Source organism: Biomphalaria glabrata, chromosome 11 (assembly GCF_947242115.1).
Source record: "Biomphalaria glabrata chromosome 11, xgBioGlab47.1, whole genome shotgun sequence".
Classification (NCBI taxonomy): Eukaryota; Metazoa; Mollusca; class Gastropoda; family Planorbidae; genus Biomphalaria; species Biomphalaria glabrata.
Genome location: NC_074721.1, coordinates 33,048,645 through 33,067,689, shown reverse-complemented (window position 1 = coordinate 33,067,689; position 19,045 = coordinate 33,048,645). Strand labels below are relative to the sequence as shown.

At 31.0% G+C, this 19,045-nt stretch overlaps 1 protein-coding gene across 1 annotated transcript in view; it reads right to left on the bottom strand.

Moving 5' to 3' along the window:
* Positions 1-251: 251 nt before the first annotated feature.
* Positions 252-19,045, bottom strand: part of LOC106055042 (uncharacterized) — a 135,679-nt gene continuing 116,885 nt past the window's right edge. The window contains exons 145-167 of the mRNA XM_056004484.1: positions 18,400-18,531; positions 17,279-17,410; positions 16,926-17,039; positions 15,235-15,375; positions 14,635-14,760; positions 14,368-14,490; positions 13,990-14,121; positions 13,764-13,886; positions 12,964-13,040; positions 12,598-12,778; positions 11,419-11,609; positions 11,028-11,103; positions 9,211-9,336; positions 8,465-8,590; positions 8,137-8,249; positions 7,111-7,172; positions 5,992-6,149; positions 5,034-5,133; positions 4,612-4,646; positions 3,659-3,752; positions 3,488-3,522; positions 2,552-2,663; positions 252-2,399 (exon numbers count right to left, since the gene is read on the bottom strand). Of these exons, the coding sequence (XP_055860459.1) occupies positions 2,258-2,399; positions 2,552-2,663; positions 3,488-3,522; positions 3,659-3,752; positions 4,612-4,646; positions 5,034-5,133; positions 5,992-6,149; positions 7,111-7,172; positions 8,137-8,249; positions 8,465-8,590; positions 9,211-9,336; positions 11,028-11,103; positions 11,419-11,609; positions 12,598-12,778; positions 12,964-13,040; positions 13,764-13,886; positions 13,990-14,121; positions 14,368-14,490; positions 14,635-14,760; positions 15,235-15,375; positions 16,926-17,039; positions 17,279-17,410; positions 18,400-18,531 (2,651 nt within the window). The 3' untranslated portion in view covers positions 252-2,257. The remainder of the gene's footprint in view (positions 2,400-2,551; positions 2,664-3,487; positions 3,523-3,658; positions 3,753-4,611; positions 4,647-5,033; positions 5,134-5,991; positions 6,150-7,110; positions 7,173-8,136; positions 8,250-8,464; positions 8,591-9,210; positions 9,337-11,027; positions 11,104-11,418; positions 11,610-12,597; positions 12,779-12,963; positions 13,041-13,763; positions 13,887-13,989; positions 14,122-14,367; positions 14,491-14,634; positions 14,761-15,234; positions 15,376-16,925; positions 17,040-17,278; positions 17,411-18,399; positions 18,532-19,045) is intronic.

The window sequence follows — 19,045 nt, the reverse complement described above, 5'->3', positions numbered from 1 at the left end:
AACCTTTACACTAAGATTACCCCGAACTTTGAGGACTACCAGAGTACTTTAGTGACTAAATGGCTGGCTCTAGCTAGTTTTAAAGATGTGAATCAATGCTACTATATATATTAGCCTTGTTATTGTCAAAATAATTTTGAAATGTTGTCCTCTCAATAACAATTAGCTCCTTCATTTATAATAGTACCATTTATAATATATACTCTAGTGAATACACAAAACTAACATTTCATAAACAAATTCGAATAAAATAAATTTGTTACATTTTATTAAAGTAAACACCAACATGAAATGTGTACAAGAGACCATGAAATCTATACAAAAATTAAATGAGTATAAAACCACATGTAAACATTTTTAATCATAAAGATAAATAGTATTTAAAAATGTATATATGCAAATTTCTTGTTTATTATATATTTCAAGTGTTCCTTCTGAATTAAAGATCAGTGCATACTAGCCCTAACCTCCCGCAAGACAGTTAACCCCCAGGACCATTAAGACGACAAGTGCACATATCCTATGACCAGCAGCCATCCATAGTATTTTTATTTTTTTCTTTATGTATTTATAAGTATATTCAGGAGAGTTTTTTTCCCCACTGAGTATGTTTAGAATTAATAAAATAAACATTGAAATTGTTATGTATTAATTAGAACTCTTTAAGATTTTAAAATATCAGGTCCATAAATTCAGGACATTTTGATCCTGTTTAAAAAAAAAGCAGTAGGATAATACTTTAAAATATATGCATATAATACATAAAGTATACTGAAATCACATCTAAAAAAATACACTACAATGGAATACAAGCCTACTTTTGTTAAGTCTCCTTGCATTTGTTAGATACCTTATTTATATAGGTTAGTTATTTAGCGACGCACCATAGAAGACGCATATTGAACGGGACTAGTGACGTTTGGGATATGTTGGGTTAGAGACCGGAAAATCAGTTAGCGATAGAATATTCCAGGGTAACGACGTGTTTAGTGACAGAGACTTCTACTGTGGCCTTTTATCAGAATAAATCTATGTGAACTTGTTCATCAGAGTCTACTACATCTCTTCACTAGTTAAAAAACAGATGTGCCAGTTCTTGTTTGTACTGTTGTTCAACTACACGTAATACACCTTATTTATATAGGTTAGTTATTTAGCGACGCACCATAGAAGACGCATATTGAACGGGACTAGTGACGTTTGGGATATGTTGGGTTAGAGACCGGAAAATCAGTTAGCGATAGAATATTCCAGGGTAACGACGTGTTTAGTGACAGAGACTTCTACTGTGGCCTTTTATCAGAATAAATCTATGTGAACTTGTTCATCAGAGTCGACTACATCTCTTCACTAGTTAAAAAACAGATGTGCCAGTTCTTGTTTGTACTGTTGTTCAACTACACGTAATACACCCGAACAATTACACCCAAACGATTGCAGAGTAATTGGTTGACTTCAAGACAGCCTGAACTAGCAACATCACACATTTCAACACCAGTCATCTAATAATAACATACTAGATCTAATGATACAATTATTAACACTTTGTTAACTTAATATACAATATCTTATTAACTTTGTTATCTATTTATCTTTTTTTCTGCACATCTAATAATTTCTTTATTGTAATTTATTTACGTGATGTATAATGAATTAGGTTTTAAAGTCATAAAGAATACTAATGTAAAATATAATCATTTGGCGTGTAATCATAAAAGCTATAATGTAATCAGATGTAATGTAATAAAATGAAATTTAATCAATCCTAATGCAATGTTGTCTTAATTAATCAGCCCTAATATAATGAGTTATGTAATCAGTTCTATAATGTAATAATTATGTATTATGTTTTTGCATAATCAGTCTTGATAAAATAAGAAATCAATCTTAATTTAATGAATTCTAATGCATCCTAATGTAATTAGCTTGTAAAAATGTTTTATGTTTCAGATATTCCTTCAGAGTTGAAGATAATTTACTTCCTAATCAAACCTTATGCAGGAAGACGGGGGATGTGAAAGTGCAGGATATGAACCTGGGACATCTACAAGTAGGATAGACAGTCCAGTGCGCATACTGCACGACCAAGCAGCCACCCTGGTAGCTGTTATGTATCAGTCCTAATGTAATAAGTTATGTAAGTTGTTACATAATCAGTCTTGATAAAATGAGAAATCAGTCCTAATGCAATAAATTCTAATGTATCTGTCCTAATGTAACAAATCGTTATGTAGTTTTATTGTTATCTGTCTATCATTTATACAAAAAGAGGCTGCTCATCTTCCTTGGCTCCTTCCTTTGATAAGGCTGTAGTGTATGGGGCCACTGTAAAGTAGGAGACACTTAGACTTGAAGGTGGGCGATCTTCATCTTGGTAGTGACCCTCTCTGCTGTCAACTCTTTTAGGAGAGGCAAAAAAAGCTAAATCATTTTGCGACAAAAAATGTACAGAAAAATGTTCACAGAAGTATTGACTGTCACAGAAAGTATTGACTGTCACAGAAAGTATTCATTGAGACACTAATTGTAGGATGTCAAGGCTAGTGTTTACCTTCTCTGTTGAATGTATTTCTTTTTGTACCTAATGACCAGAATAATTAGCACCACCAGAGCAACAAACAGTGGGAGTCCAACAGACAGACCAACAATCAGAGGGACTTCATCTGTGAGAGACAAATTATTGTGGTTTAGACAAGTGTTCAAACAATCGTTTTGTTTTAAACACAAAAATAAGATCTCAGTAAAACTTTAAGAGACCAAAGCTTTTCAAGAATCCTAACATACCAATTTAACACATAAGTACATTCAAAATATTCTCGTTTGTACTTACTCAAAATGTGTTATAAAAATGTTCTACAAATGAACTAGTAAGCTCATTTTCAAAACCAATTGAAAAATAATAAAATAAACAATTGTATAAATAGGATTGATCTAGCCATCTTATGAACATTCATTACAGAATATGATTCAGTCTACTTCAAGTTATAAATAAAACCTGTATTTTAATGTACAAAGACATTATATCAAATAAAGTTCTAGTCTTATTACAAAGCAAAGTAAAAGTTCCCCATTCAAGCCATGTCGTCCATAGGGCAGATGATGTAAAGGTCATTTGTTTCTGTGGCTTATGGTTTTATGAGGGTGTCACGTGTCCAGCACAATGACCAACTGTATTTAACTTTTCCCAACTAATGTCAGGTACCTATAAGAGCTGGGTCAACTCATAGGCGCTCTAAAAATCCACCCAAAAAATTACCAGGTATTGAATCTGGGACCATCCAGCTCAAAAGACAAGGACTTTACCACTTACACACATGAACTCAGCTATATAAAACATGAGTAGAATATCAACCAACACTATAAGAAATTGTAATGAAAGGCTTGTTGAACTCTTCAGGTCATATATAAACATTGCCTTCAATTCCAAAGATTAAGGATAAGTACTGGTATAGTGCATAGAAAAAAATTAATGAAATAATAGACTTACCAGAACTTTCTGAGACTTGAATGCTGGGAATTAATCTAAAATTAGAATTGTTTACATGTGAGACAACAAGAAGCAATTATTAGAATATTTCTGATAACTAAAAACTTAAATTCTTAACTTATTCGCAGCACTGGTAACTTAAAGAGTTCCATTAAAGGGAGAACTACTTACACACACACAGCATTACCAATGGAGTTTATAAAACATTGTTCATTTAGGCCACAAGGATGTGTTGAGTTGAGAAGTGCACACTTGTCGGTGTCAACTGGGAATACATTTTAACATATCAGATAGAAAGAAAAACCAATAAAAATCTATTGCTTGGCTAGGGTTTAATTTCTCTTTGATCTCTTCATACCTTCAGAGACAAATACTGAGATGTTTTGTGGCTTAAGATTACAATTAAATGTGTGGCTAACACAACATCCAAATATTTATTTTTTCTTTACTCTTAGATGTCTTGACTGTTCAAGAGCTTTTTTTTTTGTAAAGGTCAGTGCTAATCAAATTTAGCATTAGTTGCCTAAACTAGAACGATAAACAATTTAGATCTCATCAAAATAAATATCTTTTCAAAAACAATAACCAGGGATTGAGTAGACACTTGTAAAACTCAATGCCATATATTACTAAGCTTATTAATATTTAAAAAAATGAAATAGTGTGGATAACTGTTCATACATTTTCCAGTCATCTAGGAATAATAAAACAGCTAGTTATTACTTCATTAACTTATTAAATAATAATGGGGATTACCTAGTATATAAACATTTGCAAGCAAATATATAGGTGAAAGTGAGTATGAACATGTAAGTTTGTAGTACAAGGATCTAACTTTAGTTAATGCTTTCTTCCTTTTTAATATAAATTTTAACAAAAATACATTTAAAAAAAAAAATCCCCAACTAATTTTTGCCCTGCTTGTAATTTATATTTCTTTTTTGACATTGCCCTCCTTGACATTAAATTGATTCTCTTATATCACATTCCTCCCCTTCCCCCTACCACCAAAAAAGAAGTTTTTTTTAGAATTATGGCAGCTTAACTTGCATTGATTAAATTGAAGAAATGTGTAGGCACAAGTTGAATATACTAAGAAAGCAAAAAAAACAAAACAAACTTACTATTGCTAGCGGGGGTTGAACTTGTTTCTTTAGACCTAGATCAAACAAACAGATTTTGTATTTAAAAATACTAACTAAATGAAAGCATTATTATATTTAAGAAGTTTACTAATTAGGTTAATATTTGAATCTGAAGATTAATAAAGGGTGCTGAAGAAGTCTAAGAATTATTGAAACATGCTGAAAAAGTAAATAAAAGAAGCCCCAAAAACAAAAATAGACAATAATGATGAAAAATGAAGGAATGTACTCTAACATTCTAACAGGTAGTGGTTACAGACTGAAAGAATGATCTTCATCAATGTGTGTTGAGACTTGATGATGAAGATTTACATATAACAATGTACTCTATCTATACAATGAAACAATGAGACATATTATTTCTTAATACTTGTATTTTTTTTGGTGATGAAGTTACTTACACACAAACTGCATTTCCATTGGCATTGATTTCACAGTTTTCATTGCTGTTACAAGGAACTATTAGATTCAGAATCACACATTTATCTGTAGCTGCACTGACTGAAACATTGGTTTTAAGGAGATAAAACTATATTAGAAAACAAATAGGGAAATATTGAAACTGAAATGTGTGTATGCAATAAAGTATAAAGTATATTAATATGTCTGGTATATTTCAAGATTTGATTATCCTAGATTTTTGTCTAATTACAGGATTTACAAATTCTTTAAAAGTAACTTAATGAAACAATATTGACACAAATATATTACTATTAACTTTATAAAAAAAAATTATGTTAACAAAATAAACATTAGGATCATAAAACAAATTATGATGAATTATTAATTGACTGGAGAATTAATGTTCAACTAATATCAGTCAAAGGTCAATAATTAAGTAATAGAAATATTGCTCCACTTTTGATAGTTGGTTTTACACCTACACTCTAATAATATTTCACAAACTATGACATGTAATACTCAATTTTTACATGTCTATCTTCTTCCAGTTTCTATTAACTAAATGTTTTGTTTGATAAGTTTTGGATATTTCTTCAGTAATGAGGATTTAAAAATAAAGAAAAAATTACATGTTTAATTTCATATAAACTACACATGTATGTCATTGGGGTATTTATAGATCTAGTTCAGAAAAGAAATCAAGTGTTATGAAGTGTGTAGAATGTACTGATTTCATAAGACCGATTTCTATACATTTTATGTTGTGTAACAAAATGAAACAGTTGACATAAGAAGAAATGGAGAACATTGGTGCATCAATTTACAGCCAAGATCAAAAGAAGAGAATTGAATGATGTTACAACCATAAATAAGGATGACATACAACACATGCGTCCAACACAAACCTACAGAACAATGAGAAAACAAAAGCAAGAAGAAACTGGTGTATTTACTGACCTGTTATTCCATTGATATTAAACACTCCAGTGTAGCTTTCATTGCCTAATGTAAAGTGACCAGTCAGATTGACTAGAACATTGGTTATATTGGTGCCAGGTGTTGGGTTGATTGTCAAGTCTACCACAACAATAAAGTCAATTATCAGGCTGCCAGGTCTGGAAAAAAGAGCACAATAATATAACTAATGTATCCTCACATAAGAATGACTTATCCATAACCAAAGAAACTGGTAAATGAATCTAATTTCAGGAATGGTCTCATATGATAGTTCTATGTTTTGGTAATAAGAATTGCAAAGGACAGTAGCTAAAGGAAGAGATCTCAACCAAATAATGAATTTATGGACATTTTCCCTTAACAAAGTTAAATGGTGTATGTTAATAAACTCTTATTTGTACCCAAACTAGAAGACAAGACTAAAAATAGAAATCCTCATCTTAGATATGCCTTCAAATAGAAAATATAATAAAATACTCAGAAAGACACAAAGATAAAGGCACATTCCTCGTTCCATATGCTAGGACAAATTTGTACAAATGCTCCTTCTTCCCTAGTGCTATTAGAGCATGGAATGGGTTGCTGGAGCTAGTCAGGAAGACCAGTGACTTGGCAGAATTCAAGTCATGGGTTAATATGCATGACTAAATGCATGATGTAATCATCTTCTTTTTTGAAGTAACATCTGTATTATATAAGTTAAGATCTTAGATAAGCAAACTACAAATTTAAAGAAACCCCCATGAAAACACTTTCATGCAAGATGACTCCACATACCAATAGTAATATTTTAAAGATTATGTTAGCTAAACAAGAAATATGACTTTAGATATATGAAACTTAGAAAGCAAAAAGCATGTTTCCATGTTTGTTAATCTCACTAAACTAGTGTAAAAAAGAGCCTTTATTTGATACCAACCAATAGATACAGATATAGCATATTTAGATTTTAAAAAGGCTAAACCTTTTCACATTAAAAAAAAAATTATGAATAAAAAGAGAGACATCCCAATTCATTTTAGAAAACTTGTTGATATAAAACTTATATTTCCACATTCACTTTAAAAAATGTAACTTTAATTGAATAGACATCTAAAAAGTAACAATATTCCAACTAACCTCATGTCAATCACTATAAGTTCAGTAAACCCAGAAACAGCCAAACTGAATGGTTGAAACAGCTGTTAGGATAAATGAATGAAACATAATTAGCCTTTTGAACTCAAGCATAAAATCTGACAGTTTGCTGGGTATTTCAACTTATAAAAACCACCCAGAAAGTATAAACATTTTCTAGAGCTAAATTAACTCTTTCTCTCCTAATTAATGATATCATTGTTGATTTGACTGCATTAAATTAAAATAATTGTTTGGTTTTATAAACTTTCATTTGTGTTATATAAAGAGCAGGCATTCTTCTATTATTCTTTACCAAAAGTAACTTTTTACTGATTACAAACAAAAATGTTATTGATGTTTAATCAGGTGATCGGTCCGTTCATCCCCGGTCACTTCATCACCAATTAAATATTTTATATATAAATATGATTATGTAGAATGCTTTTTGACATTTTATGACTTGTTACTAATGCGTTTATAGTGTTTCCTCTTCCACTTTGTTTTCTTAATGAGAAATCTTATATCATATTGTAAATCTGGGTGTGTACTTAGCTATAGCGCTTCTATTGGATGTGGGGGTTGTAATATCATAATTATATCCGGATCGAAGGCCAAGGTTAAGTGGAAGTAGTAAAAATATATCATGTCGCCTGTATAAGTTTTGCTTTAATTCCTTTTACAATTTTGTCATTTAAATAAAAAATGAATACATTAAATATTGCTCATTTCATGATTTTTTAAATTACAATTTGTTAGATAAAAATGATCAGATGATGAAAATATCAGGGGATGAAGTGACCAGGGATGAAATGACTGGGAATGAAGTGACCGTGGATGAAGTGACCGGGGATGAAATGACCGGGAACCATTTAATCATAACAGGGTAGAATGTACAAATGTGAAAAATGAACTATTTTGACAGAATGTGGAAAAATATTATGGAGAAAAAGAGTTAAAAATCTTTGTGTAAGATGCATGTTTGAAAAAAAGTAAGAGTTGCATTAATAAATGAATACTGAGTCTCACCCCTTCTTCAACTTGATTTTTAAGATATGAAAAGTCTGAGCTCAGTCTTTCATTGATGTTCAACCGAGAAACATCTTTATTGACTGTAAATGTCATTTTGTTTTCACTGGCCCCTACAAATACAAAAGACAGAAAAAAAAATCAAAAGTCTGTCAAGAAATTGTATTTTCCTATATAAACGAAAACAGATGTTTAAAGTATCTAAGTAAATTAAAGTAACTCTACATTTATAATATTAGAAAATTACTTTGCACTAAAAAATATAATTGACTTAATTGCATTTCATGAAATTATAAAAGATTCCAAAAGACTATTTCACAGCACTTACTATAACATTTGTTAGTGTAAGACTTATTGCTGTGATATCCAGTGTTACAGGAACATGTATATCCACCGAGTGTGTTTGAACATGCTTGCTCACATGAAGATACGTTTAAATCACATTCATTGATGTCTAGAAACATTGCCATGGAAAATTAAGATTAAAATGAAATTCAAATTTAAAGACAACGCTAAGGTAAATACATTACTAGAAATATTAATAGTAGATGTAACAAAATTCGTGATCACGGCTGTTTGGAAAGCATATAGCACATGACCAGAATCCATCCATATTAAATGTTTTTGTTTTGTATTTCTTTACAACCCTATCTATAAAAACTGTTGGCCAAAATTAGATAATGATGTTAAAGCTTTTAAATAATTTAAAAAACTTAGGAAAATAAAATGATATAAAAGCTTTTAAAAAACCTAGGCAGGAAAATAAAATGATATAAAAGCTTTTAAAAAACCTAGGCAGGAAAATAAAATGATGTTCTAATAATGTAAGAAGCATTTTGTTTACAATTCTCTTAATAAGCAGCTACCCTGCAACATGTAACACATGCAGGATCCAAACACTGTCTATACAATTCAACCCTTAAAAAGGTTGAAGAAATAATATTTTTTCACCATTGGTTCATCTTAGCAATACAAATTCATTAAAATTTGGATGAAGCAAAATATATTGTAGTATTTTTATTCCCCATAAAAACACAATTTCAAATGTAATGAAAAGTCTACAATTGACCCCACCTTGACATGTGTATCCATCAGCTCCTAGTGTATAGCCTGAGTGACAGGAGCACAGGTAGCTGCCAACTATGTTAGTGCATCGTTGTGAACATCTATTGGTTGAAGAAGCAGCACACTCATCTTGATCTATCAATGTGATAGCCAATGCAAGACAGAAATGACTATCAAGTAAACCGTTCAATCTTAACATATTATACTGCAAATTATTAGTTTTATATCAATGTTTATTAATTAATTAATGTATACATATATGATCAAGCGTCTGACTGATTTATTCACAACTCATCACTAATTATCCCACTTAGGATGGATGAAAAAAAAAATCAATTTTAACCTTGTGCTTAGAACAACTGAGCAACTTTCATAATCGAAATGGGATTGGTTGATTTTCTCTTTAACAATTTTTATTCACAGTTTTGTCTCAGTAAATTTTTATATGGCAACAAATTAATTATTATCTGGTAACATTTATTTTTATCAGGAAACATATTTATTTTTATCTGGCAACATATTTAATTTTTAATAGTAAAAAAATGTACTTTCTGTTGTTTTTTTTTTACAAGAAAAAGTGAGCCTACAAATATGTCAAGATAGAACTGAGCAGATGATTCACTAATTCTTCCACTTAGGGGTGCTAACAATCCCAGTTATTCCTTTACATATTCTTAGAAAAATTAACACTTTTATAAATGAGTTAGGCTACACACAATAAATGAGACAACTTAAGGGTCAAATTTTCCCAATCTACTTTTGCTTGCTTTCTTTCAATCCAGCTTTTAAAGTTGAATTCTATTCTTTTTTTTTAATCATGTGTTATAATGTTTTCATTTCCTTCTCCTTTGATTTTATAAATTACAGGTCTCTGTTCCTTGATGATCCAAATAAACAAAATTGTAGGCCCTATAATTTTAATTATATATAAATTATCGATATTTCCATATTGAATTATGAAGCTTATAAATAGTCATGGATTGTATTTAGGACTTTTTGTGTGTGTGAGTGGGGGGTGTATTATGGCATTACTGATTAGTATCTAGCATCCCATATTGGTTCTACATGGTAAAGTCCTTGAAGGATTAATGGGCACAACATGGCCTAAAATTGTTTAACATGTTTTGGATATTCCTTCAGAATTGAAAATTTAATTATATTCTAGCCTAAACCCCCAGAAAGGTTACAGGGTATGCAGTCTTCATACTCAGGATCATTATGATGGAAGCCCAGATATCTTTTATATCTTTTAGTACTTACTATTGATTTTTTGAAATAAGTAAGCTAATTAGTCCATCATAAAAAAAATTTTAATATATTATTTTATGATTTGGTCTTTTATGATTAGTATATGCTTTGGCACTGTGTAGCCATATGAAGTACTACATTCATATTATTCTTCAGACGTGAAGACAAACCTTATTTATTATATATATTGGTGTTCTGAACCTTAGATCTAGTATACTTGTACTTTGCATAATACTCAGATATTCTGGCTCACTAACCTATACAAATATATATATTTTTTCCTCTATAAAATATTCAGTGCCTTTTTAGCCGTCATAGGTAGCTAACAATAATATTTTTATTTTTTTTGGATAAGATCTGTCTTTTTAGAAAACACGCAATATTTGTAATTTTTAATGTGATAGTAAAATATAAATAGAAATTTTGCTAAGAATAATGTCTTTTATTTTATATCAATGTCTCTTGGAGAAATGACACAATGCTGAGCAGCTATGTACAGTTCTATAGTTAACAGTACCTCTAGTAAATTTTAGAGCTAAAAAGAATAAACTTGTGAATGTATTTCCTTCCCAACTTACCAGAGCAGTTGCCAGCCTGGTTTTCAAATCCTCTGTCACAGTCACAATGGTAACTTCCTAAAGTGTTGAAGCAGACCTTTATAAAATACAACACAACATATTTAGAAGTTTCAACTTCAATAATTGGAACAAAAATGCCTTGAAGGGTGTCAATGATTTTTTTTTTAAGTACACTTTGCTACTTTCATTTTCTTTGTATGTATTACAAAAAAAAAAAAAAAAGAGAGAATCTGTATGATTTCTTAATAAAACAAAATTATTTTCAACTGGTCATGTGATAGCTTAAAAAGTGTAGTAAAAATAATCATTTGGTTAAAAAAATATATATTAAAAACATTAAACTACAAAGTTCTTTCTCGCTTGACCAAAATAAGAAAACATAAATACTGACCCAGTTAGACTTGTTGGCTAGAGTGCATTGATTATCTGTCAATGTGCATTCATTGCTATCAGTGTCACACAATGTACCATTCCAGCCAGGGAAACAAATACATGTTCCAGTTACAGCATCACACGTACTGTGAGTTTTATCACATACACATTGATGAATGCAAGATTCTCCATACCAGCCCACAGGGCACACTGAAGTGAACATTGAAAATTAAATCAAACATATACACTTTACAATTTATAAAATTATCAATTTATTAAACCAGTGTTTCCCAAACTGTTCAACAAAACCCTAGTGTTCCACCAGGCCTGAATAGTTTTCCAAAAACTTCTGAAATAAATAACTAGTAGTCCACCACATGAATTAACCTCTCCAAAAAATAAGCAAAGGGGTCGCGGTGGCTGAGTGTTTAAGCCCTTGGCTTGTGAACCTGGGGTCCTCGTTTTGAGTCTCGGTGAAGACTGATTTTAAATTGCAGGATTTTCAGGGCCTGCCCGAGCTTCTGCGCCCCCCACCCCCTAGGTCCACCCAGCCATAATGGGTACCGTACCTTACATTAGTTTTAGGAAGTAAAGGCGGTTGGTTATTGTGCTGGCCACATAACACCCTGCTTGTTAACCATTGGTCAAAGAAACAAAACAGATGACCTTAACATCATCTACTTTATAGATCACAAGATCTGAAAGGGGTAAAAAAAATAAGCAAAGTGTTCAGCTAAATGTTCAAAGTGTTCCGCTAAATACTCAGAATGTTCAAAGTGTTCCCCTAAATACTCAGAATGTTCAAAGTGTTCTGCTAAACACTCAGAATGTTCAAAGTGTTCTGCTAAACACTCAGAATGTTCAAAGTGTTCCGCTAAATACTCAGAATGTTCAAAGTGTTCCATTATGGAAAAAGTTTGGGAAACACTGAATTAACTCTTTCTCTCTGTAATTATTTACCACATTCTGGTGAAATCAATGTTGGTATCGTCAGTTAGAGGAGAATGAGTTAAACAATTAGCATGTGAAAAATAATAATTAGCTATTGTATAAAATAGATATTGCAGACTAATTACTGAACAAAATAAAAATAGTTTTCTTTAAGCAATAAGTCTGAAAGATATGCATTAGAAAACTTTTTGATGATTTTAGTATAATATAATAATTCTTTTACAGCAAGAGAATATTATGGACTAACCTTGACATGTTCCATTATTTTTATAGTAGCCATCCTGACATTTGCAGATGTAGGCTCCAGGAATGTTCTCACATGTGGAGTTAGATGGACAACTATAGGTAGAATAAGAATTGCACTCATCTACGTCACTGGTGCATTCAGTGCCAGTGTATCCTGGCTTACATTGACATGTCCCATCAATCTAATGAAAGGGTCAAAATACAATAACTTGAGATTTACAGACTGAATGGGAAACACATCAACTAGAGAACTACATGGAGATTTAAACAAGAACAAATATTTGAAACTAAAACTAATGTTATGTTTAGAGGCTAAACACAATATTTCAAAACAATAGAATTTCAATGGAATGACAAAGTTGTCCACCTTATTACAGCTACTAGTTGTAGCTGGGTTACACTGACATTTGGCTTCACAGTTTCCATAAAAACCTTCATTACATTCTGAGGATACACAAACATATACTTTAGAACACTTATCCATAAGAAATAAAAATCAATTAACATTATGATTTTATCTAAAATTCTGATAATATAACAACCATAAGATTCTATTGGTAATACAATTTCATCAATATCTTACATTTCAAGTAATTCCTATAAGTAAGCAAAAAAAAAATTGGTCAAGACTACTTATTAATGGTAATTTGATATTTCACTTGTTTTGTTGGCTAATTAAGGCAACCCAATCGAACCTTAACTGTAGCATGTACAAGACAAAAGAGGTATCTTGTAGCAGATTCATACTAAGTGGACTAGATTATATTTACAGAAACAGCTACTTAAGACAAAGTGACTAGGTTTATTTTATGAAATGAAAACAAAATACAATAAATATTATATGGTGCCGCACTTATGTAAGTAACAAACTAAACAATCTGAGACATAGTACTATAATATGAATGTAGGTGGATAACTGACTGAGAAATTTCAAACTGACATTAGTAGCCTAACTATATTTACTGAATATTTTTTGTGATTTTATGATTTAGTTAAATAGTATTGTTTCACAAAGTACTTTTGCATTTAGCTGCTTCACATTTATAACTACAAAAACCTTTTTTTTTTTAATTACAACAATTCAAGGAAATGCATATTATATTTTAAAAGATGACCAATTTGTTATACAAAAGCCAAGAGTGAATCTATGATTTGTAATTCACTCACCAGTGCAAGTGACTCCATCAGCTTCAAGTTTTTTACCACTAGGACAAGAGCAGGCAAAACTTGTGTTTTCCTTGACCTCACTGCAGTAATCTGTACAGGCGGAGCCATTGCACAAGTCAACATCTGAAATTGTAATTAGTCTTAAATGCAAAGAAACTCATAGCAAGACTTTCATCCCTAATGTGTGTATTAAATTTAACAAAACAATGATAAACTGATAATTTACCGATACAGTCGTAGGTGTTGGCTGGGTCCACTTTTTGTCCCAAATCACAGTAACACACTGGTGCACCTGAACTACTTAAGTAGCAGTTAGTTAGCTCTTTACAAGGATTGTCTACAGCGCAGCCTTTGTCCACTACATAGAAATAAAGCATTACATTTTTGAATGGGATAAACTAAAAAGTTCATTAAACATACAATTTGAAGGAGTTTATTATTTAGGATATTTCATAATCTACCAATACTAACTTACAAAGCAAAAGTTGCTGCTTATTTTTGAAAATGGATCATATACTAATAGTTTTATTTGAAAAGTAACAAAACTAATCTAGTCTTTCAAGATGTATGTTTCATTTGTTTTAAAAACTACTTCCTAACTTACCTTCACAAGTTTCTCCATCTAATTTTAATTTCAAACCATCAGGACATGTACACCTGTAACCCCCTTCAGTATTCTCACAGCCTTGTTGACATCCATCCATATGTCTTTTACATTCATCAATATCTATTTTAAAAAATGTGTAAAATTAAAAAAATACATTTTTGACAAATGTTAATATAACCATTTAGTAAGTTGCTACTATCAAAACTGTGGGGATTCTTTTCTAAATCAAAAGTTTGTAAAAAAAAAACAACAACAATATATCACCTTGACATTTCTTCAATGTAGAATTATATGTATAGCCTTGGCTACATTTGCAAGCGTAGCCACCAAAGTAATTTTCACAGATTTGATCACAGTCATTTGTTGTGGCAAAGGCACATTCATTGATGTCTACATGACAGAGAAATAAATTCATTATTATATCCGTATGAGTAAAGTTTTTGTTTATTTTGTTTAAAAAAAAAATAATTTTCCCTTTCAGACACAATAGTTTAAAAATGGGGTCAGCCAAAAAAACTTTGAATTTGAATCGGCTCAATGACTTAGGACACTTATGAGAGAAAAATATGTTTAGAAAAGCTAAAAAAAAACCTCTTTAGGTCACAATGCTAACTTTTCTTCCTTACCGTGAAGAAATATAAGACACAGAGGACAAAAAGAAACAAAGACAAGAACTTTTTTTGTTTCCTTGGAAATTAAAACATTGAATACAATACAACTTTTAGATGTAAGCTTTAAAAGCTATGCGGTATGAATGTATTTTTTATTCAGTTAGAAAAATTTCCTCACAGAATAGAAAGAATTTTTTTTTAAGGGACTAGAATTCCATAATGAGTTGTATTAAAAAAAAATAAAAAATAATACCTTGGCAAATATCATTTACTCTCTTGTATCCATTAATACACTGGCACAGTGCACTGCCATAGGTATTAAAACATTTCTCTGTTTCTGTACATATCAGTAGACCAGACTGGCATTCATCTACATCTAAGTCACAATACTGACCTATAAAATAGATTAATTTAATAAGTTTAAATCTGCAATTGCATACATCTTATAAAAGTAATCTTTTCTTATAATCTTTGTGGAAAAAACACTTCAAATATATCTTTGTTTTTTTATGACTACTTTAAAGCTTTAGACCAGTAACACAGACTAAAAACGCAAAATACCTAGGTGATATAATAAATGAAAAACTGTCATGGAATCCACACATTGATGAAACTATCAAAAAATCAAACAAAACATAAGGGTTTATTAGAACAAATTTCTATAAATCAAATAAGAACATAAACCTAATATGTTATTTAACCTTCGTTAGGCCAATAATAGAATATGCATCCTCTGTTTGGGACCCCTCAACTCATGAAAACATTAAGAAACTGGAACAGACACAAAATAGAGCAGTGAGATTCATAACAAACGAATATTAATATTTGACTAGAGTAACACCTTTAGTAAAATCACTAAATTTAGAAAGCCTTTAGGATAAAAAACTCAAAAGTAAAGTAGCAATTATACATAAAACACTGAACCATAATCTTCAAATACAAAAACAAAATTTAATAAAATAATCAGAAAGACACAAAGATAAAGGCACATTCCTCATCCCATATGCTAGGACAAATTTGTACAAAAGCTCCTTCTTCCGTAGCGCTATTAGAGCATGGAATGAGTTGCCTGAGCTAGCAAGTAAAAAAACAAGTGACTTGGCAGAATTTAGGTCATTGGTTAATATGCATGACTAATTGCATGACGCGTAGGACGTAATCATCATCTTTTTTTAAAGTAACGTCTGTAACATACAAGATAAGAAGATAGACTTGGCATGGCATTCTGTATGCTGAAGGTAGGGGAGGTGCAGTTTGCTTACTTATAAGATTGTATGCACTGATATATGCACACAACATGAAGCTCTTCAAAAGTAATACCAACAGATGAAAAAAGTGGCACTGGATAGATCCATATGGAGATCAAGCAAAAAAAGAAAGGGTCCTGGATTGCAAATGGCGTACACACCAAAACTAGAAAGAAGGGTGAAAGTGCTGCAGTGTCTGGTGATACCCTGAGACCACAGTTGTGTATCAAGGATGGCTGCCTGGTCGTGCGGTTTGCATGCTGGACTGTCGTTTGGATTTATCGATGGTCCTGGGCTCAAACCCTGCCCGCTCCCATCCCCTGTCGTCCTGCGGGAGGATTGGACTAGAAAGTAAACTATCTTTAACTCTGAAGGAACATCCATTACATGGTAAATATTTTACACAAACATTTTTAAACTGGATTGGCCTCTTCAGTCATGAGAAGTTGCAAAGGGAAAAAATTATCCCTCACAGAACTTTAAATCTCATTACACAAGAAAACTAGATTTTTAGAATATTTCCCCACATATAGGATAAGTGTCACACACAAGTCAACAGTCAAATAAGAAACATTGTCACCAGTTAAGTCCTACTGCATTCAACATATGGAATACATTTAATGTAACCCTACAGTTACATAAGAAAATATTTCCACCAATATAGTAATGCAAATATAAACATGAGTCAATAACTTACCAGTGAAACCAATTTTACAAACACATCCAGATTTAGCATCACATGTGGTGGCCCCAAATTCACTACAAGCACAATCATTTGCACAGTTCTCTCCCCATTTCCCTGTTCCACAGTCTGATGACAAATAAATCTTAAAACTGTTATTTTATAGTATTTATACTGATAGTCAAAATGGTCATTATTATAAAAAGATATAAACATTTAATTTTCAAAGTAAAATTGTAGGTGTCCTCATATAAATAAATAAAAAAATGTAAATAATATATATATATATAATTGTAAAAATAAATATAATTTTATAATGTATAATTAGAATAATTACATTAGTATATAACATTAAAATTTATTATTACCAACGCAAGAGCGTTTATCATTATCTAACATTTGACCAGCTGGGCAAGTACAGTTGTAGCCTCCAGGTGTGTTCACACAACCAGCTTTGTAGGAGCACAGGTTTAAATAGTCATATTTACATTCATCTTGATCTGAAGGAGTAGGCAAAGTGTTAGGCTACAAAATATAAGCTTACTGCTGCTTGTTTACAGTGCTTAGCATATATGGAAAGATAAGACATGCAGTCAATGGATGAACTGAAAGACAAGGAACATTTCATAACAAATTCTTGGCTTATAATTAGGGAGATAAATAATGAAATAGCCTGTTCTGTTACCACAGAGAAATAAGTTATTGTAGATAATTAAACATACAAATTTGTTAACAGAGACTTCCTGTGGATGGGAGTAGACATTGAAAGCCTTCTAATTATTATGTCACATTCTTTCAAGTACTTTAATGACATAATATAAACATACTAGCACATAGCCATTTGAACACTATGAGTATGTCATCTTCTGTGCTGCTCATTTGTATTCCTTTGGTTGTAGTAGAGAAGAATTGTCTTTCCTTGACAAATAATTGAAAAAAAACGTAATAATCAATCGTTGATCGATCACTTTGAAATTATTATTATTTTTCATCAGTCCGAATGGTTGGTATTAAATGAGATATCATAGACTTATTAAAGAGAAATACTCCAAGCAAAATGTTTAACAATTATACCCTTTAACTAAGCATCTAATCAAAGTTTGTTTAAAAATTGATAATCTATTCATTTTTTTCACAAATAATAGACACTTGTCCTGATTAGCATGTCATTAAAGTAAATCATAATAACATTGTAAACATTAAAAAGAAAATAAAACAGTTTATTAGTTCATATTAGGTTTTATTAATTTATTTCTTTTCTTCTTCAATACACAAGTTGCCATGATGCACATTACTGTAGTGGTTCTTGAAGGCTTTAAAGTCAAATTCATCACTAACAGTTGGGATGTGTGGCTTAATGGCATACAATGCTTGGATGAGGGCAACTTAAGTTAGATTTCCAATAGAGACAAGGACTCTACAATTACATGTTTGAATGAACTTTAGGCACTAACATATAACTATCAACATTACAACTTGTACAGCTCACCTATACACTGTTCCTTTCCAACCAGATCAAATCCACTTCTACAGAAACATGATGGTACATTGGTGGTCCAGTTGACTGTGCAGTACTGGGTGCAGTTTAAGACATCCCTAATTGAAGCACATACATCTTTTTCTGAAATTTACATAGAAAAGTTAAGTTTAGGAAATTAATAGACACCTACTAATTCATTAGCAAAAATTTAAAAAATCATAATTTTGACATAAAGTCTTGTCATTCAAAAGTCTTTGGCAATCAATTTATATATATGTAACCAATTCATAATTATAGACATTTCTTTGAAAAAGATATTAAGATTTAAGAAGTTCAAAGCTATTTCCGGAATAATAACTGGTGATTATATAGTTTATTGCTACTCTGAAGAATGAAAAGTAATGTTAATGTTTTGACAATATATTTTATGGGATTGCTAGGATAAAGCAAGGTCTGAAGATAAGATAAACTCTTTCTAAATCTTCAGATTCATGGACAATGCCAATATACATAGTTTATAAAATGCTTTTGGAGAGATCAAAACATTGGTAAAGCCTTTAAAAAAATGTTTGCACATGTTTTAAATGATTTGGATGCTCCTTCAGAGTTGAAGATAATCTACTTCCTAAGTACACAGGGGATGGCAGTGGGCAAG